General features: G+C 44.5%; 1 protein-coding gene across 1 annotated transcript in view; it reads right to left on the minus strand.

Annotated features, from left to right (window-relative positions):
• The window catches only part of LOC138638116 (probable cation-transporting ATPase 13A4), a 542444-nt gene that overhangs the window by 329216 nt on the left and 188134 nt on the right, over window positions 1-25094 (minus strand). The window contains exons 5-6 of the mRNA XM_069727138.1: window positions 14896-14976; window positions 14399-14468 (exon numbers count right to left, since the gene is read on the minus strand). Coding sequence (XP_069583239.1) covers window positions 14399-14468; window positions 14896-14976 — 151 coding nt within the window. The remainder of the gene's footprint in view (window positions 1-14398; window positions 14469-14895; window positions 14977-25094) is intronic.

Genomic DNA, 25094 nt, shown 5'->3' on the forward strand with positions numbered 1-25094 from the left:
CAGTTTGACACCCCTGCATTATAGACGGTATTACATAAAAATAAAAATATCACTTACATTAAACAAAACTAACAATGGTAGACTGGTATAGAGGGAGGTGAACCCTGCCCTTGCGGCTTAACCCTGCTGTTCTGTTCGGTCTGGGGAGACCTATTTTGAACTTTGGTATTTTTTGGGGTGTTCAAGATGCGGTTCTGAAACTTGTGGTTGATTGACTTAAATGAGGATGGGTCGGTCGGCCACGGGTTTCAGAGCCGCATCTTGAATATTTTAAAGAATATTGAAGTTCAAAGTCGGTCATTTTTGACCAACAGAACAGCAGGGTTAAATTCTACAGGATTATGGGAAAGGAGACAGTAGGTCGGGGTTGCAGTAGCTCCGATGGTGTTGAGGTGGCTGTGTGGTCATTACAGGTTGTAAGCTTTTTTGAAGAGATGAGTTTTCAGGTTCCGTTTGAAGGATCCAAATGTGGTGGATAACCGGACGTGTTGGGGCACAGAATTCCTGATGATGGGGTATGTTCGGGTGAAGTCTTGGAAGCAATTGAGTGAGGAGCAAATATGCGTGGAGGAGAGAAGGAGGTATTCGGAGACACGGAGATTACATGGGGGAAGATATTGAGAAATTAGTTCTGAAATATATGGAGGAGAAAGATTATGGATGGCTTTGTAGGTCAGTGTTAGTAGTTTAAACTGGATACGCTGGGAAATTGGGAGCCAGTGAAGGGATTTGCAAAGAGAGGAAGCAAGTATAGCAAGGAGAGAGGTTAATTAGTCAGACAGCAGAGTTAAGGATGGACTGAAAGGGTGCGAGAGTGTTAGAAGATAGGCCACAAAAGAGGATGTTGCAGTAGTCGAGACAGGAGATGATTAGGGCATGCACAAGCATTTTGGTAGAGTGAGGGTTGAGGAAAAAATGGATTCTGGAAATATTTTTAAACTAGAGGCGACAGGAGGTGGCGAGAGCTTGGATGTGAGGTTTGAAAGTGGGGAAAGTGTGAATTCATTTACTGTGATAGATCAGGTAGTGAAGGTGTGTGAGCTGGAGGAAAGATAATTACTTCATATTTGTCCACATTGAGTTTGAGGATGTGAGAGAAGAAGAAGGAGGATATGGCTGATAGACACTCTGGGATTCTGGAGAGCAGAGAGGTGACATCTGGGCCAGAGAGGTAGATCTGATTGTCATCAGCATATAGATGGTACTGGAAGCTATAGGACTTTATGAGCTGTCCCTGGCTAAGCGTATAGATTTAGAAGAGAACGGGCGAGAGAGGGCGAAATGAAGAGGTAGTATGGGAGTAGGAAACACTAAATGTGCGGTCGGTAAGGTATGAGGAGATCCAGGATAGGGCAAGGTCTTTGACACCAAAGGAAGAGAGGATCTGTAGTAGTTGGCAGTGATCAACTGTGTCGAAGGCAGAGGCAAGTACACAAGTGGTGAGGTGTGATTTGGAGAGAAGATGAGCAAGCTGTCCTTCAGTGATTTTTGGAGAGGGAAGTTATGGCGTTAAGGCATTGGTCTGTCATAAAAAGGGGTTGTGGTGGACTTGCCTTGTTTGGCCTATCTTATTTTTGAAGTGCGTGGCAAAGTCCTCAGCAGAGATTAGGGAAGTCGGAGGGGGCAGTGGTGGGCAGAGGAGGGAGTTAAAAGTGAAAAGTGTTGAACAACTGTTTGGGGTTGTGGGATAAGGAAGATACAAGGGATGTAAAGTAGTCCTGTTTAGCAGAGGTGAGAGCTGATTTGAATGCAAGTGTTGCTTGTTTGAGTGCAGTGAAATCATCTTGTGAATGCATTTTCTTTCAACGTCGTTCTCCAATTCTGGATACTTGCTGAAGATTTTTAGTGATGTGATTGTACCAAGGTTGACTATTGATTTGTCACACTCTGCTGTGCATGACAGGGGTGATCGAGTTGATGGTTGATGCCAGAGTAGCATTGTAGAAACTAGTGGCAGTTTCTGTGTCGTGGAGTGAAGAGATGTAGGACAGCGGTAGAATAGTCAGAGAGTGTGCGAGTGTCTAGATGTGCGAGGTTTCTGTGGGGGTATATCAGATAGAGGGAAAAGGGAGGTTGTGAAGTTAGATAAGGAGCAGAAACAGGCAAAGACCAGGTCTAATGTGTGTCCGTTTGTGTGAGTAGCTGAGGAGGACCACTGAGTAGGTCCAAAATCTAGGAAGAAAAAACTCAGATATTGTTGAATTATTCCAAAAAACACAAAATTGGAAAATAATAAATAACATCTTCTTGTAAATCATAAATGATACAATATTGAAAAATAGACCTTGTAATATACACACTACCTTTCAAATGTATAGGGTCACAAAGAATTTTGTGCTTTCCATGAAAACTCATACTTTAATTAATCAAATGAGTTGCCAATTGAATTGAAAATCTAGTCCAGACATTGACAAGGTTCAAAAAAAGATTTTTATTTGAAATAATAATTTTCTCCTTCAAACTTTGCTTTCATAAACAAACACTCCCTTTGCAGCAATTACAGCATTGCAGACCTTTGGTATTCTAGCAGTTAAATTGCTGAGGTTATCTGGAGAAATTTCACCCCATGCATCCAGAAGCCCCTCTCACAGTTGGATTGGCTTGATGGGCACTTCTTGCGTACCATACGGTCAAGCTGCTCCCTCAACAGCTCAATGGGGTTGAGATCTGGTGACTGCGCTGTCCACTCCATTACAGATAGAATACCAGCTGCCTGCTTCTTCCGTAAATAGTTCTTGCATAATTTGGAGGTGTGCTTTGGGTCATTGTCCTGCTATGAGATGAAATTGGCTCCAATCAAACGCTGTCCACAGGGTATGGTATGGCATTTCAAAATGGAGTTATAGCCTTTCTTATTCAAAATCCCTTTTACCTTGTACAAATTCCCACTTTACCAGCACCAAAGCAACCCCAAACCATCACATTACCTCCATCATGCTTGACATATGGCGTCAGGCACTCTACCAGCATATTTTCAGTTGTTCTGCATATCACAAATGTTCTTATGTGTGATCCAAACACTTCAAACTTGGATTCATCTGTACATAACACTTTTTTCCAATCTTCCTCTGTCCAATGTATGTGTTCTCAGATATGGCTTTTTCTTTGCCACTCTGCCTCTTCACTGTAGACATTGACACTGGCGTTTTGCGTGTACTAATTAACGAAGCTGCCAGTTGAGGACCTGTGAGGCTTAGATTTCTCAAACAACAGACTCTAATGTACTTCTCTTGTTGCTCAGTTGTGCAGCGGGGCCTCCCACTTTTCTTTATTCTCTGGTTAGAGCCTGTTTGTGCTCTCCTCTGAAGGGAGTAGTACACACCGTTCTAGGAAATCTTCAGTTTCTTGGCAATTTCTCACATGGAATAGCCTTCATTTCTAAGAACAAGAATAGATTGTCCAGTTTCACATGAAAGTTCTTTATTTCTGGCCATTTTGAGAGTTTAATGGAACCAACAAATGTAATGCTCCAGATTCTCAACTAGCTCAAAGGAAGGTCAGGTTTAAAGGTTTTCTAATCAGCAAACGGTTTTCAGCTGTGCTAACATACTTGCACAAGGGGTTTCAAGGGTATTCTAACCATCCATTAGCCTTTGTACACAGTTAGCAAACACAAAGTACCATAACAACACTGGAGTGATGGTTGTTGGAAATGGGCCTCTATACTCCTATGAAGATATTGCATTACAAACCAGACGCTTGCAGCTAGAATAGTCATTTAACACATTAACAATGTATAGAGTGTATTTCGGAATAATTTAATGTTAGCTTCATTGAAAAAAAAAAAAGGAAATTTCTAAGTGACCCTACACTTTTGAACGGTAGTGTGTGTATGTATATATATATATATATATATATATATATATATACATACTGTAAGATGGCTGGACAAGTCCTTGGGGGAGATATATGTCATTGTGGCTATTAGCTGCGGTCATGTGAGCTCGGAAATATGCTCCAGCATGTATAGTGCCAAGAGAGTTATTTGGGATGCTCCAGGGCCGGGTTTTGTGAGCGTCATAAGAGATGGGTGTGAATTACCGCTCACATATCTCAACCCCAGGGGCATGGTTTGGCTAATAAAACGGAGGTCAGATGACATTCAGTGGCTGTGCCTGGAGGTGTGGAGACTTCCATGTGTTTGTTGCTGAAGACACTGACCTGAGCAGGCAGAACCACAGTGCTATATGGACTGTTTGTTTTCATGCTGTGCCAGAAAAGATTGTTCGTTTATTTTCCTATCCAGAACAGTTTATGCAGTTTGATAAACTTTTTTGGACATTTCAGTAATACCGCTTCCTGTGCCTACCTCAACCACAGCCGAGTGAGTACAGGTCCCTACAATTGGTGCTAGAAGCACGGGCACAAATCCCTAGAAGCAGTGTGGCATGGAGGACCTGTTGAAACACCTAGTCCAAGCACAGCAGCAGCAACAGCAGGAGACCAACAGGCTGTTGTTACAGCAGAGCCAGAAGGAGCAGTGGCAACAGATCCAGCAGAGCCAGCAGGAGCAGTGGCCGCAGATCCTGCAGAGCCAGCAGGAGCAATGTCAGCAGATGCAGCTTCTGGCAACCGCCATCCAGGGCAGGACAAGCGACTCAACTAAATTCTGGATGATGATTCTTACGTAAAGAAGATGGTAAGGAGCGTTGCAAAACATGACTCTGGAGGATGACACTGAGGCATTCCTGGAGGTGTTTGAGAGGGTGGGGGAGCAGGAGAATTTGCCTCTGGAGCAGTTGGCCGATGTTCTAGTTCCATATTTGACTGCTGAACCGTAGAAGGTGTATTAATGACTTGGCATTGCAGGCCATAAAAGAATATGTCAAATTAAAGGCTGAGATATTGGAATGCTTAGGAACAACTCTGACTGTCAGGGGCAACGGGTGCATGAGTGGTTATATTGCAGTTACAAACATCCCTGGTCCCAAATGTTTGATTTCTTACACCTGGTCCAAAAATTGTTGCAACCTGAATCCTCCTCCCCAGCACACATGGTAGAGAAGGTTGTCATGGACAGATTAGTACACTCCTTGCCAAGGCCGGTGCAATCCTGGGTTTCCAAGGGAGATTCCCATAATGCCAATGACCTAGTGAGCTTGGTAGAGAGATACCAGGTGGTCGACAGGTCCTTGGAGAAGCAAGACGTTGTAGCATCCCATACTGGGGTTTCCAAAGTGGGGTTGCCATGCAAAAGAGGGGAGCTAGAACCACACTTGGGGGTGTACTAGAACACCGGAGTTAGAGACCAATGTCCCTTCCCATAATGTAATTTGTTGGAATTGTCATACCCCTGGTTTTATAGCCGCCCATCATTTCATGAGCACTGAGCCAATGGACTGCAGCACAGGACCGGGCTGCTTGTATTTTGCCTATCCGGCCTGCAGTGCTGCTCCCCAAATGGAGAGGGGCCGCAGGCATGCCCCGTGATAGTAAACAGGGTACTAGTGACTGGTTTGCTGGTAATGTTTGGTTAACCTAGTGTGGGCCACAATTCCACATCGGCTGATTCCTGGAAAGAGAGTGTGCTTGCGCTGTATCCATGTTGACGCAAAGTACTACCCTGTGGCAAAGGTGGTCAAACACAAACTGTGGCACCAAGTCCCATGAGGTTGGTGTGGTCAAGAACCTTTTGCACCCTATTATAATAGGGTGGGACTTTGTGTTATTTTGCGACTTAGGAAAAAGGAGGACGTCTGGTTTTCCGAACAACAGCCAGGTTGCTCCTAAAGAAACCTTCTCGCAGGCTGCAGATGACAGGTTTCCGTTTTGTGTGCTTGTTGGCAATGAGGATGAGGCAGCATCCACTGAGGCCAACGTCTCTGAGGTGGAGGTGTTTCGTGGGAAAACTTTGGGACCGCCCAACTCAGGGACTTAACTCTAAAAGGGGCATTTGATAATGTAACGGTACCTAATGGTGTTGCTCAAGAGTCAGGGGCTGACACTTGATGCCCACATTTTGTCATGAATGGGGAGGTGATATATTGCTTCACCAAGCTGAGAGGGGAGGAAATTGAGCAGTTACTAGTGCCAGGGCCATACAGACGTAAAGTGTTAGACATGGCCCATACACATTTGTTAGGTGGTCACCTGTGTGTAGAGAAAACCAAGGAACGAATCCTCCAGAGGTTCATTGGCCAGTTGTCACCATGATATTGTGAATTTCTGTAGGTACTGTCCCACCTGCTAGTTGACATCCCCAGTGGCCCATTTTCGTAGCCCCTTGGTGCCCTTGCCCATTATTGAGGTACCATTTCATCACATCACCATTGATCTAGTGGGACCCCTGGTCAGTATATCCTGGTGATATTGGACTATACTACACAATACCCGGAGGCCATTCCACTACATAAGTCCTCTGCCAATTGTATCACCCAAGAGTTGGTCCATGTCTCCAGACATGGGGTTGCCTAAAGAGATCCTGATGGACCAAGGCAACCCATTTATGTGAAAGGTGATGAAGGTGTTGTACAAAACCCTGCAAATCAAACAACTCCGGACCTCAGTCTACCATCCACAGATGGATGGCTTGGTAGAAAGGTTCAATAAAATCTTGAAAGCCATGATTAAGAAGGTCATAGAGAAAGATGACCGGGAATGGGACTGTCTACTTTCATACCTTCTATTCTCCATCAAAAAAGTATGGCAAACTTCTACTGGGTTCTCCCTTTTTGAAATGTTGAATGACCGACACCCCCATGAAGTCCTCGATGTAGAAAAAGAGATGTGGGAGGTGGAGTCTACACCCTACCGGAGTGTGATTAATCATGTGGTGCAGATGCAGGAGAGGATTGCCAAGGTGATGCCCCTCATGAGAGAACACCTCCTCAAAGCACAAGAGGCACAGTTGAGAATCTACAATAGGTCGGCATGGGTGAGACACTTCAATCCTGGCGATCGAGTACTGGTGCTGGTACCCACGGTGAAGACCAAATTCCTGGCCAAGCGGCAAGGTCCCTATGAGGTAGTGGAGAAAGCTGGGGATGTAAACTACAAAATCCACCAACCGGGGAGGCAGAAGGCCTACCAGGTGAACCACATTAACCTAATCAAACTGGGGCAGGATAGAGAGCCTGAGGAAGCCACTTGCCTGCAGGCCAAATCCAATGTCAATGCAGAGGATGTCAAGGTGCGAGACAATTTATCCCACTTGCGGAAGAAACAGTTCTGGGAGTTGCTGCATGTTCTCAGAACTTCCATGGTGCACAAAGGTTATAGAGCATGAGCATGAGGTCCTGATGGAGCCTCACGTTTGGGTCAATGTGAAGCCATATCGAATTCCAGAAGCTCGTCAAGAGGTAATCTTGAAAGAGGTAAAGCGGATGCTGAGCCTGGGAGTCATTGAGGAGTCAAAGAGTGGCTGGTCCAGTCCAATAGTCTTGGTGCTGAAACCAGATTGGTTTTGCAATGACTATTGGAAGCTGAATGAAGTCTCTAAATGCGATGCTTACCCAATGCCCGGGGTCGATGAGCTAATTAAGAGACTAGGGCCAGCTTGGTACATTACTGCCCTTGACATCACAAAAGGGTATTGGCAAATCCCTATGTCCCAAGATGCCAAGGAGAAGACTGCTCACATCAAAACATTTATACATTTCCGGTTAAAATCACCTGTGTGGCTTTGACTCATTGCCTTGTTGGAAGGTAAACCTCCTTCCCTTTCTCAAATAACTGACAAGCAAAAAAAGGTTTATATCCCTTTATTTCACTCCATCCATCTTCCCCTCAACTTGGACCATTTTCCCTGTCCCTGCTGCTGAAAAACATCCCCACAGCATGATGTTGCCACCACCATGTTTTACTGTTGGGATGGTGTTCTTGAGGTGATGAGCTGTGTTGGTCTCATCTGACCACAGCACCTTCCTCCATAAATTTAGAGAGCCTCCAACATGTCATTTGGAAACTCAAAATGAGCCTTATTTTTTGTGTAATTGAAAGCTTTTTATGGTCATTCTTTCATAAAGGCCACCTGTATACAACTTATTTGGCTGTATAGACAGATACTACAGTCTCCTCTTGAGAACTCAGCAGCTAATTAAGGGTTATTTTTGGTCTCTGTACTGAATTTCTGAATAATGGCTTCCTTGCCTGGGCTGAGTGTTTTGGTGGATGGCCATCACTTGGTAGGTTTGTTGTGGTGCTTACCTGTCTAACTAGGCCGTTTTTTTGCACTGATGGGCCACGCGGCCAATCCCTGATTGAAGGATGTCTATTTCATTTGGTATTATTGCACCTGTGCAGTTGCCATTTTACCTGGGTCGGCTGCACCCTATTAGTGCATTTGTTTTGAGGCCTAGTTAGACAGGTAAGCATCTCTGCCTGTTTTTGTTTTTTCTTGAATATTGGAGGATTTTCTCCTCTTTTTGTGGTTTTTATGTTAGAGTAGGACTGGCAAATGTTAGCACCATTGACGCAGGTTGCCAGCTTACGTATTATGGCCAGAATATCAAGAATAATAATAATAATTTTATTTATATAGCGCCAACATATTCCGCAGCACTTTAAAAATTATAGAGGGGACTTGTACAGACAATAGACATTACAGCATAACAGAAATCACAGTTCAAAACAGATACCAAGAGGAATGAGGGCCCTGCTCGCAAGCTTACAAACTATGAGGAAAAGGGGAGACACGAGAGGTGGATGGTAACAATTGCTTTAGTTATTCGGACCAGCCATAGTGTAAGGCTCGGGTGTTCATGTAAAGCTGCATGAACCAGTTAACTGCCTAAGTTTGTAACAGTACAGACACAGAGGGCTAATAACTGCATAAAGTGTATGAGAACATGATACGAGGAACTTTTTTTTTTTATGATAGGCCACACCGGGATCATTAGGTTAATGTGTTGAGGCGGTAGGCCAATCTGAACAAATGAGTTTTTAGGGCACGCTTAAAACTGTGTGGATTGGGGATTAGTCGTATTAACCTGGGTAGTGCATTCCAAAGAATCGGCGCAGCATGTGTAAAGTCTTGGAGATGGGAATGGGAGGTTCTGATTATTGGGGATGCTAACCTGAGGTCATCAGCAGAGCGGAGGGCACGGGTAGGGTGGTAGACTGTGACCAGAGAGGAGATGTAGGGTGGTGCTGAGCCATGAAGTGCTTTGTGGATGAGGGTAGTAGTTTTGTACTGGATTCTAGAGTGGATGGGTAGCCAGTGTAATGACTGGCACAAGGTAGAGGCATCGGTGTAACGGTTGGTGAGGAATATGATCCTGGCTGCAGCATTCAGGATAGATTGGAGCGGGGAGAGTTTGGTAAGAGGGAGGCCGATTAGTAGAGAGTTACAATAGTCCAGACGAGAATGAATAAGTGAAACAGTAAGAGTTTTTGCAAAGTCAAAAGTAAGAAAAGGGTGAATTCTAGAAATGTTTTTGAGGTGCAGTTAAGAAGAGCGAGACAGTGATCAGATGTGGGGGGTGAATGAAAGCTCGGAATCAAGGATGACCCCAAGGCAGCGGGCATATTGCTTTGGAGTAATGGTGGAACCGCACACGGAGATGGCAATGTCAGGCAAAGGTAGGTTAGAAGAGAGAGAAAACACGAGGAGTTCAGTTTTTGACAGGTTCAGTTTCAGATAGAGGGAGGACATGATGTTAGAGACAGTAGTAAGACAATCACTGGTGTTTTCTAAAAAGGTCGGCGTGATAACAGGAGAAGAGGTGTATAATTGGGTGTCGTCAGCATAGAGATGGTACTGGAAACCAAATCTACTAATTGTTTGTCCAATAGGGGCAGTATACAAAGAGAAGATTAGGGGGCCTAGGGCTGATCCTTGAGGAACCCCAACAGTAAGGGGAAGGTGAGAGGAGGAGGAACCAGCAAAAGATACAGTGAAGGAGCGGTCGGAGAGATAGGAGGAGAACCAGGAGAGAACGGTGTCCTTGAGGCTAATGGAGCGGAGCATATTGAGGAGGAGCTGATGATCCACAGTATCGAATGCTGCGGAGAGATCCAAGAGAATTAGCATGGAGTAGTGACCATTAGATTTAGCTGTTAGTAGGTCATTAGAGACTTTAGTGAGGGCAGTTTCAGTAGAGTGTAAAGAGCAGAAACCAGATTGAAGAGGGTCTAGAAGAGAGTTATCTGAGAGATAGCGGGTAAGACGGGAGTGGACCAGGCGTTCGAGGAGTTTAGAGATGAAGGGAAGATTAGAGACAGGTCTATAGTTAGCGGCAAAGTTTTGGTCGAGGGATGTTTTTTAAGTAATGGATGTATAATGGCATGCTTAAATGAGGAGGGAAAAATACCGGAAATGAGAGAAAGGTTGAATATTTTTGTTAGGTGAGAGGTGACAGCCGGGGAAAGGGACTGGAGGAGATGTGACGGAATGGGGTCACTGGTACAAGTGGTTGGGTGAGAAGTTGCAAGGAGCCTGATTACTTCTTCTTCTGTAACTGGTTCAAAGTCAGAGAGTGAACTAGATGCAGTGGGGGAGGGAGGACAGTGCATGGTATGAAGAGATTGGGAGATGATTTCCTGTCGAATGTGGTCAATTTTTTCTTTGAAGTAATTGGCCAGATCGTTAGCACGGAGATCTGTGGTTGGGGCCTGCACTCTTGGGTTGAGTAGGGACTGGAAAGTACCTTACATATATTGATATGTTTTTGTGCACTTTATATACTTTTTTTCGGGGTGTGTTGGGTCCAAATGGTTCTGGAAACTGTGGCCTCTGTTCACACAGGATGCATTATAGTTAGCACTGCTCTCCAGTTTCCTTATGTGAACATTGCCACATACAGATTATATATTTTTTTTGCACTGGTGTGCCACACAGCAAATCCCTGATTGAAGGCTGGCTGTTTCATTTGATATTATTCCTCCTGTGAAGTTGCCATTCTACTTGGGTCTGCTGCACCCTGTTAGTGCATTTGTTTTGAGGCCTAGTTAGACAGGTAAGCATCTCTGCCTGTTCTTGCTTTTTCTTAAACATTGGAGGATTTTTTCCTCTTTTTCAGATTTGTTTTGGTACCTGTGATGTGGCTGCCATGGAGTGTAGCACAACCTCCACCAGAGGGTGCTGGCGAGGGAAGAGAGGCCGCACATTCACAGTGCAGCAACACTGAGCAGCCGCACAGGTGTAACAGGTAACGAAAGCGTGGTCAGACGAGCTGAGTCCGAACAAGTCAGGAGCAGAAGTACCAGAAGTAAAGCATGTAGTTAGAGACCAGCCAGAAGTCAGAGCCAAACAGGAGCGCGGCATCCAAAACGTGAGACGTAAGACGAAGTCGAGGTAAGCCAGAGAGTCAAAGTCAGTCGAGAAACGTGGTATCAGAGATGGAAAACAAGAGGCGGGGTTCAGAGATCAGGTCGAGTCTTACACTGTAGGGAAACCACCAGACTAACACTAAATCAGGGGTAGGGAATGGGTCTAATACAAATACGGGAAGTCAGAGGCAGAAGGATCACCAAAGTATATGCTCAAGCCTGGAAGCATGAACTATCTCTGATGCTGGCCAGCAGAGTGCAAAGGACTTAAAAAGCCCAGCCAGCTCCAAAACGAGGCTGAGGGGATTAACCCCAGCACGACCAGTCCAGAGAGACGATAGCGAAAAAACCCGCATTGGATCATGACAGTACCATGTTCTTTCCATTTGATTATTAATTATTTGATGGTGCTGCGGGGGATCATCAGAGATTGGGATTTTTTTTAGGACTCAACTGTGACTTGTACTTCTCAACTACAGTACTTTGTCACTGACTTATTTGGAAATCTCCTTGGTCTTCACAGAGTTGTTTGGCTAGTGGTGCCCCTAGCTTAATGGCGTTAAAGCCTCAGTGGCCTTTCAGAAAATGCATGTATATACATACTGACTAGGGTTGAGCGAAATGGGTCGGCCAGATTCAGAAGTCGCCGACTTTTGGCAAAGTCAGGTTTCATGAATCCCGACCCGACCCCTGTGTGGGGTCGGCCATGAGGTCGGCGATCTTCTGATCTGGAATAGGAATTCCAATACCGAGTTCCGATATGTTTAAGATATCAGGAATCAGTATCGGAATTCATATTTAAGTGTAAAATAAAGAATAAAAATAAAAAATATTGATATACTCACCCTCGGACGCGCCCTGGTTCTCACCGGCAGCCTTCCTTCCTAAGAATGAGCACCTGAAGGGCCTTCGATGATGTCGCGGCTTGTGATTGGTCACGTGAGCGGTCACATGGGCGTCACGCGACCAATCACAAGCCGCGACGTCATCCAAGGTCCTTCAGGCGCTAATTCTTAGGAAGGAAGCGTCCGAGGGTGCGTCCGAGGGTGAGTATATTCCTAATAGGTATATACTCACCCTCGGACGCTCTCTGGTTCTAACCCGCAGCCTTCCTTCCTAAGAATCAGCGCCTGAAGGACCTTAGATGACGTCGCGGCTTGTGATTGGTCACGTGACGCCCATGTGACCGCTCACACAACCAATCACAAGCCGCGATGTCATCGATGGTCCTTCAGGCGCTCATTCTTAGGAAGGAAGGCTGCCAGTGAGAACCAGGGCGCGTCCGAGGGTAAGTATAGCAATATTTTTTATTTTGATTCCTTATTTTACACTTAAATATGGATCCCAGGGCCTGAAGGAGAGTTTCCTCTCCTTCAGACCCTGGGAACCATTAGAAACCCAATGCACTGCATTGGGTTTCGTGTTTCGGCCGACCCCGACCCCGACTTTTCTATAGGATCAGCTGATTTCTCTCGACCCGACTTTTGAAAAAGTCGGGTTTCGTGAAACCCGACCCGATCCTATGAAAAGAAAAATCGCTCAACCCTAATACTGACATATCATGTGAGGCTTAGATTGCACACAGATGAACTTTCTTTCACTGAGCATGTGACATATGAAGGTAATTGCTGGCACCAAAATTTTTAGAGACGTCATTGCAATAGGGGTGAAAAAATATGCACATGCCAATTTTTAAATATGTGATCCCATGAATTTAATTTCTGATTACCTTTTTTTCACTTCACTTCACTAACTTAAACTATTTAGTGCTAACTATGGATGATCGAATAGCTTCGGATAAGGGCTTATCCGAAAAGCTATAGCGCTTCCCGAATAGCTGCATCAGTAATACAGATACCTGAAGTGCTCCCGATAATCAGCTGTTCGGCACTGCAGCTGCATGTGTCGTGGCTGTTTCACAGTCACAACATATGCATGGATAGCCCAACAAACAGGCTCTTCATGCGTGTGGTGTGACTGTGAATCAACCACTGCACAAACAGCTGTGGCACCGAACAGCTGATTATCGGTAGCGCTCTATGTATCCAGGTTACCGATGCAGCTATTCGGTAAGCCATATTCAGTACAGACCAAAAGTTTGGACACACCTTCTCATTTAAAGATTTTTCTGTATTTTCATGACTATGAAAATTGTAAATTCACACTGAAGGCATAAAAACTATGAACTAACACATGTGGAATTATATACTTAACATAAAAGTGTGAAACAACTGAAATTATGTCTTATATTCTAGGTTCTTCAAAGTAGCCACCTTTTGCTTTGATGACTGCTTTGGACACTCTTGGCATTCTCTTACGCTTCAAGAGATAATCACCGGAAATGGTCTTCCAACAATCTTGAAGGAGTTCCCAGAGATGCTTAGCATTTGTTGGCCCATTTGTCTTCACTCTGCGGTCCAGCTCACTCCAAACCATCTCGACTGGGTTCAGGTCGGGTGACTGTGGAGGTCAGGTCATCTGGCGTAGCACCCCATCACACTTTTTTGTTAAGTATATAATTCCACATGTGTTAATTCATAGCTTTGATGCCTTCAGTGTGAATTTACAATTTTCATAGTAATGAAAATACAGAAAAATCTTTAAATGAGAAGGTGTGTCCAAACTTTTGGTCTTTACTGTAGCTATTCAGATAAGCACTTGCTCAAAGCTATTCGATCATCACTAGTGCTAATGGATCACACAAAAATCTGATTCAAAAATTTTTTAAACCCCGGATGTAATGTAAAAAAATAAGTAAAAAGCCAAGAGGGTGAATACTTTTTCAAGCCACTGAACATTCTTCCTTCTCCCAGAAACTAGGAAATTAGGAGACTGCAGAGTTGTGAGCTGCTCATTGATCAGCTTGAGAATAATTCTTTAAGTATGAAAAAGCAGTACACTTTTTTTTCAGATATTTTGACTTTGCAGTATTAAAATAGCATCAGAGTATCAAGTTGGAGGATAACTACTATATTTATATACTGTAACTCATTTTAACATGAAACACAATATTTTGGAATATGCAAGCAAATATACAGCAATTGATCTTGAATTCTTACATATAATTTAATTATTTTTGTAAAACATTGCAAATGGTGTTGCTGTTATATCATACAATGATATAGATTTAATGTAATATGCAGTAAGTAGCTGGCCTGTTATATTATATACAGATTTATTATTAACTTACCTCTCTTGACAGTAGTTTCCACACAGGAGTGACCTGCACTGTAATTGTGTTTAGTCCACAGATCCGTTGTCTGCCCAAACATAATACAAGTAATAACTGTACAATAGCCGTATGATATAGATGTTTAATGTTATGTATTTTAGTTATATCCTAGTAAAGCCTTATCACTGTAAAATGCAAAGTTATGTAGGTTTACAATATAATTTGTTTAATTTCCAATCAGATTTAAAGAACGCTTCTCGTTGTCAATGATAAAAACCTTATTACTCATACAACTGAATGGTTTACTAGAACAAAGTTTTTTTCCTCTGCTGGATATCAGCAATAAATGCTTTTATCCACTGAGGGCAATCAGAGATATTCATAAGTGACAGCAATTAATGCATCAAACTTTCATTTTACAGTTAATCTGCTTTAATTATAAAAACTGGAAAACCACTATGACATTATTCCAGAAATTAGATTGATGAAAGGATAGGGGATGGGGGTGTTTATACCTGACTTCCTGTTCTTCTTTGATAAGACCAAAACTATATTTTGAGTGTATATCTGAGCAAGAGAGGTCTTTTTCCAGAATACTGAAATGAAAATATCTTTGATTATGAATTTGTTTGATAAAGTACAGCATTAAAGGAGTCATTCAGGACTTTTTTTTTCTATTGGGCTGATCAATTATTAGCAGGCACTTGCTATCTACTCGTTTTTTATCTCTTGCAGCTTAGAGTGGTCATGGATAGGGTTGAGCGAAACGGGTCGAACATTTTCAAAAGTCGCCGACTTTTGGCTAAGTCGGGGTTTCATGAAACCCGATCCGACCCCTGTGCGTGGTCGGCCATGCGGTACGCGACTTTCGCGCCAAAGTCGCGTTTCAATGACGCGAAAAGCGCCATTTCTCAGCCAATGAAGGTAAACGCAGAGTGTGGGCAGCGTGATGACATAGGTCCTGGTCCCCACCATCTTAGAGAAGGGCATTGCAGTGATTGGCTTGCTGTCTGCGACGTCACAGGGGCTATAAAGAGGCGTTCCCGCCGACCGCCATCTTACTGCTGCTGATCTGAGCTTAGGGAGAGGTTGCTGCCGCTTTGTCAGAAGCAGGGATAGCGTTAGGCAGGGTCCATTAACCACAAAACCGCTTGTGCTGCAGCGATTTGCACTGTCCAACACCACCCTCGGTGTGCAGGGACAGTGGAAGTTTTTTTTTTTCCCCTCAGCGCTGTAGCTCATTGGGCTGCCCTAGAAGGCTCCCTGATAGCTGCATTGCTGTGTGTACGCCGCTGTGCAAACCAACTGCTTTTTTCAAAGCACAAATCCTCTTGTTCCTTCCTTTCTGCACAGCTATCTTTTTTGTTTGTCCACACTTTTTATTTCATTTGTGCATCAGTCCACTCCTTATTGCTGCCTGCCATACCTGGCTGAGATTACTGCAGGCAGGGAGATAGTAGCTGCCTGCCATACCTGGCTGAGATTACTGCAGGCAGGGAGATAGTAATTGTAGGACATTCCCTGTTTTTTTTTTTTTTTTTTTTTTGGTGGGAGATTAAGATTGGCAATTTGGCATTTCTGCTAGAGTGCCATCCCTGTGTGTGCCATCTCTCTCACATAGTGGGCCATAGAAAGCCTTTTCATTTTTCTGTATTTTTTTTTGTGGGGTGTATAAATTCTCCCTGATAAAAATACAGTGGGAGATTAATATTGGCCTTTGGGCTTGTGTGCCAGTCCTGAGTGTGCCATCTCTCTCACAAATAGTGGGCCATAGAAAGCCTATTTAATTTTTTTTTTGGTTTTATAAATTTTCCCTGAAAAAAGGGAGATTAATATTGGCCTCTGGGCTTGTGTGCCAGTTGTGAGCGTGCCATCTGTGCCAGTCCTGAGCGTGCCATCTCTCTCACAAATAGTGGGCCATAGAAAGCCTATTTAAATATTTTTTTGGTTTTATAAATTCTCCCAGAAAAAAAGGGAGATTAATATTGGCCTCTGGGCTTCTGTGCCAGTCCTGAGCGTGCCATCTGTGCCAGTCCTGAGCGTCCCATCTCTCTCACAAATAGTGGGCCATAGAAAGCCTATTTAATTTTTTTTTTGGTTTTATAAATTCTCCCAGAAAAAAAGGGAGATTAATATTGGCCTCTGGGCTTGTGTGCCAGTTGTGAGCGTGCCATCTGTGCCAGTCCTGAGCGTGCCATCTCTCTCACAAATAGTGGGCCATAGAAAGCCTATTTAAATATTTTTTTGGTTTTATAAATTCTCCCAGAAAAAAAGGGAGATTAATATTGGCCTCTGGGCTTCTGTGCCAGTCCTGAGCGTGCCATCTGTGCCAGTCCTGAGCGTCCCATCTCTCTCACAAATAGTGGGCCATAGAAAGCCTATTTAATTTTTTTTTTGGTTTTATAAATTCTCCCAGAAAAAAAGGGAGATTAATATTGGCCTCTGGGCTTCTGTGCCAGTCCTGAGCGTGCCATCTGTGCCAGTCCTGAGCGTCCCATCTCTCTCACAAATAGTGGGCCATAGAAAGCCTATTTAATTTTTTTTTTGGTTTTATAAATTCTCCCAGAAAAAAAGGGAGATTAATATTGGCCTCTGGGCTTGTGTGCCAGTTGTGAGCGTGCCATCTGTGCCAGTCCTGAGCGTGCCATCTCTCTCACAAATAGTGGGCCATAGAAAGCCTATTTAAATATTTTTTTGGTTTTATAAATTCTCCCAGAAAAAAAGGGAGATTAATATTGGCCTCTGGGCTTCTGTGCCAGTCCTGAGCGTGCCATCTGTGCCAGTCCTGAGCGTCCCATCTCTCTCACAAATAGTGGGCCATAGAAAGCCTATTTAATTTTTTTTTTGGTTTTATAAATTCTCCCAGAAAAAAAGGGAGATTAATATTGGCCTCTGGGCTTCTGTGCCAGTCCTGAGCGTGCCATCTGTGCCAGTCCTGAGCGTCCCATCTCTCTCACAAATAGTGGGCCATAGAAAGCCTATTTAATTTTTTTTTTGGTTTTATAAATTTTCCCTGAAAAAAGGGAGATTAATATTGGCCTCTGGGCTTGTGTGCCAGTTGTGAGCGTGCCATCTGTGCCAGTCCTGAGCGTGCCATCTCTCTCACAAATAGTGGGCCATAGAAAGCCTATTTAAATATTTTTTTGGTTTTATAAATTCTCCCAGAAAAAAAGGGAGATTAATATTGGCCTCTGGGCTTCTGTGCCAGTCCTGAGCGTGCCATCTGTGCCAGTCCTGAGCGTCCCATCTCTCTCACAAATAGTGGGCCATAGAAAGCCTATTTTTTTTTTGGGGGGGGTTTTAGAAATTCTCCCTGGAAAAAAAAAGGGAGATTAATATTGCCCTTTGGGCTTGTGTGCCAGTACTAAGCGTTCCATCTCTCTCTCTCTCTCTTAGTCAGTGGGCCATAGAACGCCTATTTTTGGTTTTATTTGTTTTCTAAATTCTCCCTGAAAAAATCATTTTATTTTATTTGGTTTCTAAATTCTTCCTGATAAAATCATATTTTTTTTATTATTTTTTTTTCTAAAGTCTCCCTGAAAAAAAAAAAAAAAAAAAAAAAAACAGTGGGAGATTAATATTGGCCTTTCTGCTTGTGTGCCAGTCTTGACTCCTGGGTGCGTCATCTCTCAGTCAGTGGGCCATAGAACGCCTATTTTTGGTTTTATTTGTTTTCTAAATTCTCCCTGAAAAAATCATTTTATTTTATTTGGTTTCTAAATTCTTCCTGATAAAATCATATTTTTTTTATTATTTTTTTTTCTAAAGTCTCCCTGAAAAAAAAAAAAAAAAACAACCAAAAAAAACAGTGGGAGATTAATATTGGCCTTTCTGCTTGTGTGCCAGTCTTGACTCCTGGGTGTGCCATCTCTCTCTCTCTCTCTCTCTCTCTCTCTCTCTCTCTCCAATTGTGGTCCATAGAAAGCCTATATTTTTTTTCCTTGATTTGGGTTCCAAAATCTACCAGAGAAAATAACTACATCAATCATTGGTAGAAAAATATTGGCCTCTGGGCTTGTGTGCCACTTCTGATTCCTGTGTGCGTCATCTCTCAGTCAGTGGGCCATAGAACGCCTATTTTTGTTTTTATTTGTTTTATAAATTCTCCCTGAAAAAATCATTTTATTTTATTTGGTTTCTAAATTCTTCCTGATAAAATCATATTTTTTTTATTATTTTTTTTTCTAAAGTCTCCCTGAAAAAAAAAAAAAAAAAACAGTGGGAGATTAATATTGGCCTTTCTGCTTGTGTGCCAGTCTTGACTCCTGGGTGCGTCATCTCTCAGTCAGTGGGCCATAGAACGCCTATTTTTGGTTTTATTTGTTTTCTAAATTCTCCCTGAAAAAATCATTTTATTTTATTTGGTTTCTAAATTCTTCCTGATAAAATCATATTTTTTTTATTATTTTTTTTTCTAAAGTCTCCCTGAAAAAAAAAAAAAAAACAACCAAAAAAAACAGTGGGAGATTAATATTGGCCTTTCTGCTTGTGTGCCAGTCTTGACTCCTGGGTGTGCCATCTCTCTCTCTCTCTCTCTCTCTCTCTCTCTCTCTCTCTCTCCAATTGTGGTCCATAGAAAGCCTATATTTTTTTTCCTTGATTTGGGTTCCAAAATCTACCAGAGAAAATAACTACATCAATCATTGGTAGAAAAATATTGGCCTCTGGGCTTGTGTGCCACTCCTGATTCCTGTGTGCGTCATCTCTCAGTCAGTGGGCCATAGAACGCCTATTTTTGTTTTTATTTGTTTTATAAATTCTCCCTGAAAAAATCATTTTATTTTATTTGGTTTCTAAATTCTTCCTGATAAAATCATATTTTTTTTATTATTTTTTTTTCTAAAGTCTCCCTGAAAAAAAAAAAAAAAAAAAAAAAAACAGTGGGAGATTAATATTGGCCTTTCTGCTTGTGTGCCAGTCTTGACTCCTGGGTGTGCCATCTCTCTCTCTCTCTCTCTCTCTCTCTCTCTCTCTCTCTCTCTCTCTCCAATTGTGGTCCATAGAAAGCCTATATTTTTTTTCCTTGATTTGGGTTCCAAAATCTACCAGAGAAAATAACTCCATCAATCATTGGTAGAAAAATATTGGCCTCTGGGCTTGTGTGCCACTCCTGATTCCTGTGTGCGTCATCTCTCACTCAGTGGCCCATAGAAAGCATATAGTTTGTTACATTTGTTTTCTAAATTCTCCCTGCAAAAATCAAATTTTTTTTTTTTTGGGGGGGTTTCTAAAGTGTTCCTGAAAAAAATAAAAATAAAAAACAAATAATAGTGTGACATTAATATTAACATTTGTGCTTCAGTGACAGTCCTGCGTGTGGGGCATCTCTCTAATTTGCAGCCACCAAAAAAAGAGTGTGTAACATTGTGCCTGATTTTCGCGGTGGTCTCACCAACCTGTAAAGGGGTAGCTAAATCATACTGAAGTTATAGCTCACCGTGTAAGTTGTGTGACTGCAACAAATAACGTTAGTTTGGTTACGTTTTTAAAACAATGAGGAAGTCTAGTGGAAGAGGTCGTGGCCGGGGGCGTTCATTGTCAGCTGGTAATGAGGGTAGTGGTAGTGGTGGAGCATCAGGTGGTCGTGGGGAAAAAAATATTGCACCTAAGTCTGGAGCTGTGGAGCCAGGTTCGTCGTCCGGCTACACAAGGCCTCGAACGCTCCCTTTTCTGGGATTAGGAAAACCGCTTTTAAAGCCGGAGCAGCAAGAGCAAGTTTTGGCTTATCTTGCTGACTCAGCCTCTAGCTCTTTTGCCTCCTCTCGTGAAACTGGTAAAAGTAAAAGCAGCGCGTCGTTAGTGGATGTTCACGGTCAGGGACAAGTCACTTCCTTGTCCTCTTCAGCAAAAACAACAACAGAGAAGAATGCAGCAGGCGACACAACGGGTTACTCCATGGAGCTCTTTACACATACCGTCCCTGGCTTAGAAAGTGAAGCAGTTAACAGTCCATGCCCATTACAAATTGAATCTGACATGGAGTGCAGTGACGCACAGCCACAGCCAGACTACTATGCTGGTCCTTTGACTCAGACCACAACATTGCCCTCGCAGGGTGCTGATCAAGAATCAGACCCTGATGAGACTATGTTGCCCCATCACGAACGCTATACCACCGAACGACACGGTGACACAGACGAAGTTGCGCAGGAGGTACAAGAAGAGTTATTAGATGACCCAGTTCTTGACCCCGATTGGCAGCCATTGGGGGAACAGGGTGCAGGCGGCAGCAGTTCTGAAGCAGAGGAGGAGGAGGGGCCGCAGCAGGCATCAACATCGCCACAGGTTCCATCTGCCGGGCCCGTATCTTGCCCAAAACGCGTGGCAAAGCCAAAACCTGGTGGAGGACAGCGTGGCCATCCGGTTAAAGCTCAGTCTGCAATGCCTGAAAAGGTATCCGATGCTAGAAAGAGTGCAGTCTGGCATTTTTTTAAACAACATCCAATTGATCAGCGCAAAGTCATCTGTCAAAAATGTTCTACTTCCTTAAGCAGAGGTCAGAATCTGAAAAGTCTCAATACTAGTTGCATGCATAGACATTTAACCACCATGCATTTGAAAGCTTGGACTAACTACCAAACGTCCCTTAAGGTTGTTGCACCCTCGGCCAATGAAGCTAGTCATCAACGCAACATCCCTTCCGGCAGTGTAGGACCACCATTTAGCGCACCACCTGCTGTATCTGTGCAGGTATCTTTGCCAGGCCAAAGCAGTCAGGGTCAGGGAATCACCAGTTTCGTAGTAGGAAACACTGCATCTAGGGCACCGGCGGCAACAATACCATCTCCCACCGTCTCTCAGTCTGCCATGTCCACCGGCACCCCCGCTAGTTCCACGATCTCCATCTCTCCAGTCCAGCTCACCCTACATGAGACTATGGTTAGAAAAAGGAAGTACTTAGCCTCGCATCCGCGTACACAGGGTTTGAACGCCCACATAGCTAGACTAATCTCGTTAGAGATGATGCCCTACCGGTTAGTTGAAAGCGAAGCTTTCAAAGACCTGATGGACTACGCTGTACCACGCTACGAGCTACCCAGTCGACACTTTTTTTCCAGAAAAGCCATCCCAGCCCTCCACCAGCATGTTAAAGAGCGCATCGTCCATGCACTCAGGCAATCTGTGAGCACAAAGGTGCACCTGACAACAGATGCATGGACCAGTAGGCATGGCCAGGGACGTTACGTGTCCATCACGGCACACTGGGTAAATGTGGTGGATTCAGGGTCCACAGGGGACAGCAAGTTTGGGACAGTTCTGCCTAGCCCACGGTCTAGTAAACAGTTGTCTGTAGCCGTTCGCACCCCCTCCTCCTCCTCCTCCTCCTCGTCCTCCTGCAGAAGCAAGAGCTCGTCCACAGACCGCAGTCGCACAAACACTCCATCCGCACCTGCCACTGTTGCACACCAGGTCTCCCATTATGGGGCAGCTACTGGCATACGTCAGCAGGCTGTATTGGCTATGAAGTGTTTGGGCGACAATAGACACACCGCGGAAGTTCTGTCCGAGTTCTTGCAGCAAGAAACGCAGTCGTGGCTGGGCACTGTAGATCTTGAGGCAGGCAAGGTAGTGAGTGATAACGGAAGGAATTTCATGGCTGCCATCTCCCTTTCCCAACTGAAACACATTCCTTGCCTGGCTCACACCTTAAACCTGGTGGTGCAGTGCTTCCTGAAAAGTTATCCGGGGTTATCCGACCTGCTCCTCAAAGTGCGTGGACTTTGCGCACATATCCGCCGTTCGCCTGTACACTCCAGCCGTATGCAGACCTATCAGCGTTCTTTGAACCTTCCCCAGCATCGCCTAATCATAGACGTTGCAACAAGGTGGAACTCAACACTGCACATGCTTCAGAGACTGTGCGAACAGAGGCGGGCTGTTATGTTTTTGTGGGAGGATACACATACACGGGCAGGCAGTAGGATGGCAGACATGGAGTTGTCAGGTGTGCAGTGGTCGAAGATTCAAGACATGTGTCAAGTCCTTCAGTGTTTTGAGGAATGCACACGGCTGGTTAGTGCAGACAACGCCATAATAAGCATGAGCATCCCCCTAATGCGTCTGCTGATGCAAAGTTTGACGCACATAAAGGATCAGGCGTCTGCACCAGAGGAAGAGGAAAGCCTTGATGACAGTCAGCGATTGTCTGGTCAGGGCAGTGTACATGACGAGGTACCGGGCGAAGAGGAGGTGGAGGATGAGGAGGATGATGGGGATGAGTATATTTTTAATGAGGAAGCTTTCCCGGGGGCACGGGAAATTGGTGGCGTGGCAAGGCCGGGTTCTGGTTTTTTGAGGGACACAAGTGACGTAGATTTGCCTGCAACTGCCCCTCAACCAAGCACAACCGCAGATTTGACAACGGGAACTTTGGCCCACATGGCGGATTATGCCTTGCGTATCCTCAAAAGGGACACACGCATTACAAAAATGATGAACGATGACGATTACTGGTTGGCCTGCCTCCTTGATCCTCGCTATAAAGGCAAATTGCAAAATATTATGCCACATGAGAACTTGGAACTAATATTAGCAACAAAACAATCAACTCTTGTTGACCGTTTGCTTCTGGCATTCCCTGCACACAGCGCCCGTGATCGTTCTCACACGAGCTCCAGGGGCCAGCAGACCAGAGGTGTTAGAGGGGCAGAAATCAGAAGTGGCGTTGGCCAGAGGGGTTTTCTGACCAGGTTGTGGAGTGATTTTTCTAGGACCGCAGACAGGACAGGTACTGCAGCATCAATTCAAAGTGACAGGAGACAACATTTGTCCAGTATGGTTACAAACTATTTTTCATCCCTTATCGACGTTCTCCCTCAACCGTCATTCCCATTTGATTACTGGGCATCCAAATTAGACACCTGGCCAGAATTGGCAGAATATGCATTGCAGGAGCTTGCTTGCCCGGCAGCTAGTGTCCTATCAGAAAGAGTATTCAGTGCTGCAGGTTCAATACTAACAGAAAAAAGGACTCGTCTGTCTACCCAAAATGTAGATGATCTAACCTTCATTAAAATGAACCACAACTGGATTTCAAAATCTTTTGCCCCACCCTGCCCGGCTGACACCTAGCTTTCCTATGAAAAGGTCTTGCCTGTGGACTATTCTGAATGACTTTTCCAATCTCGTAATTTTCTTCACCTGATTGTCCAGCATACGACATGTTTCCACCTCACGAAATGGCCAAACTCCCCACACGGGGTCGTGCTATCGCCACTTTGCGCTTGGACCCTTGAGAGTGCTGTTTGTCTGAAGAGGTGGGTGAGCCCGCTTTTGGTCGACGGCACTGCCACTGGGTCCCTCATAGTACAATAAAGTGTCTCTGGCGGTGGTGGTGCGCACCCAACGTCAGACTCACCGTTGTAATATGAGGGGCCCTGTGCCTGTACCGCCGGCCACAAGCCAGTTCCCCCCCCCCCCAGCTCAAACAGTGCTCTACCACTAGCAAAATTATCTCTCACAGCTTCACCAATGTGTAGTCTAGGCGCTGACATCCTTCAATGACTGGCACTGACAATACCATTGTTTTGACATTTTTGTTATGTTAGGCCTTCGAAGCCTGTCTGCGGTCACTCCTTCCACTAGACTTCCACTGACCAGACCACTGCTGCCCGTGTACCCCTGGAACCAATTTAAAATTGCCTACAGCCATGTGTGATTATTTTAGGCCGTCGATGCCTGTCTGCGGTCACTCCTTCCACTAGGCCTCCACTGACCACACCACTGCTGCCCGTGTAACCCTGGAACCAATTTAAAATTGCCTACAGCCATGTGTTATTATTTTAGGCCTTCGATGCCTGTCTGCGGTCACTCCTTCCACTAGGCCTCCACTGACCACACCACTGCTGCCCGTGTAACCCTGGAACCAATTTAAAATTGCCTACAGCCATGTGTTATTATTTTAGGCCTTCGATGCCTGTCTGCGGTCACTCCTTCCACTAGGCCTCCACTGACCACACCACTGCTGCCCGTGTAACCCTGGAACCAATTTAAAATTGCCTACAGCCAGCCCAATTTTTTTATTTTAGGCCTTCGATGCCTGTCTGCGGTACATTCTTTCAACTACTACTACACTGACCAGGGCACTGCTGCCAAGTACCCCTGGAACCAATTTAAAATTGCCTACAGCCATGTGTTAATATTTTAGGCCTTCGATGCCTGTCTGCGGTCACTCCTTCCACTAGGCCTCCACTGACCACACCACTGCTGCCCGTGTAACCCTGGAACCAATTTAAAATTGCCTACAGCCATGTGTTATTATTTTAGGCCTTCGATGCCTGTCTGCGGTCACTCCTTCCACTAGGCCTCCACTGACCACACCACTGCTGCCCGTGTAACCCTGGAACCAATTTAAAATTGCCTACAGCCATGTGTTATTATTTTAGGCCTTCGATGCCTGTCTGCGGTCACTCCTTCCACTAGGCCTCCACTGACCACACCACTGCTGCCCGTGTAACCCTGGAACCAATTTAAAATTGCCTACAGCCAGCCCAATTTTTTTATTTTAGGCCTTCGATGCCTGTCTGCGGTACATTCTTTCAACTACTACTACACTGACCAGGGCACTGCTGCCCAAGTACCCCTGGAACCAATTTAAAATTGCCTACAGCCATGTGTTAATATTTTAGGCCTTCGATGCCTGTCTGCGGTCACTCCTTCCACTAGGCCTCCACTGACCACACCACTGCTGCCCGTGTAACCCTGGAACCAATTT

Source organism: Ranitomeya imitator, chromosome 5, assembly GCF_032444005.1.
Source record: "Ranitomeya imitator isolate aRanImi1 chromosome 5, aRanImi1.pri, whole genome shotgun sequence".
Classification (NCBI taxonomy): domain Eukaryota; kingdom Metazoa; phylum Chordata; class Amphibia; order Anura; family Dendrobatidae; genus Ranitomeya; species Ranitomeya imitator.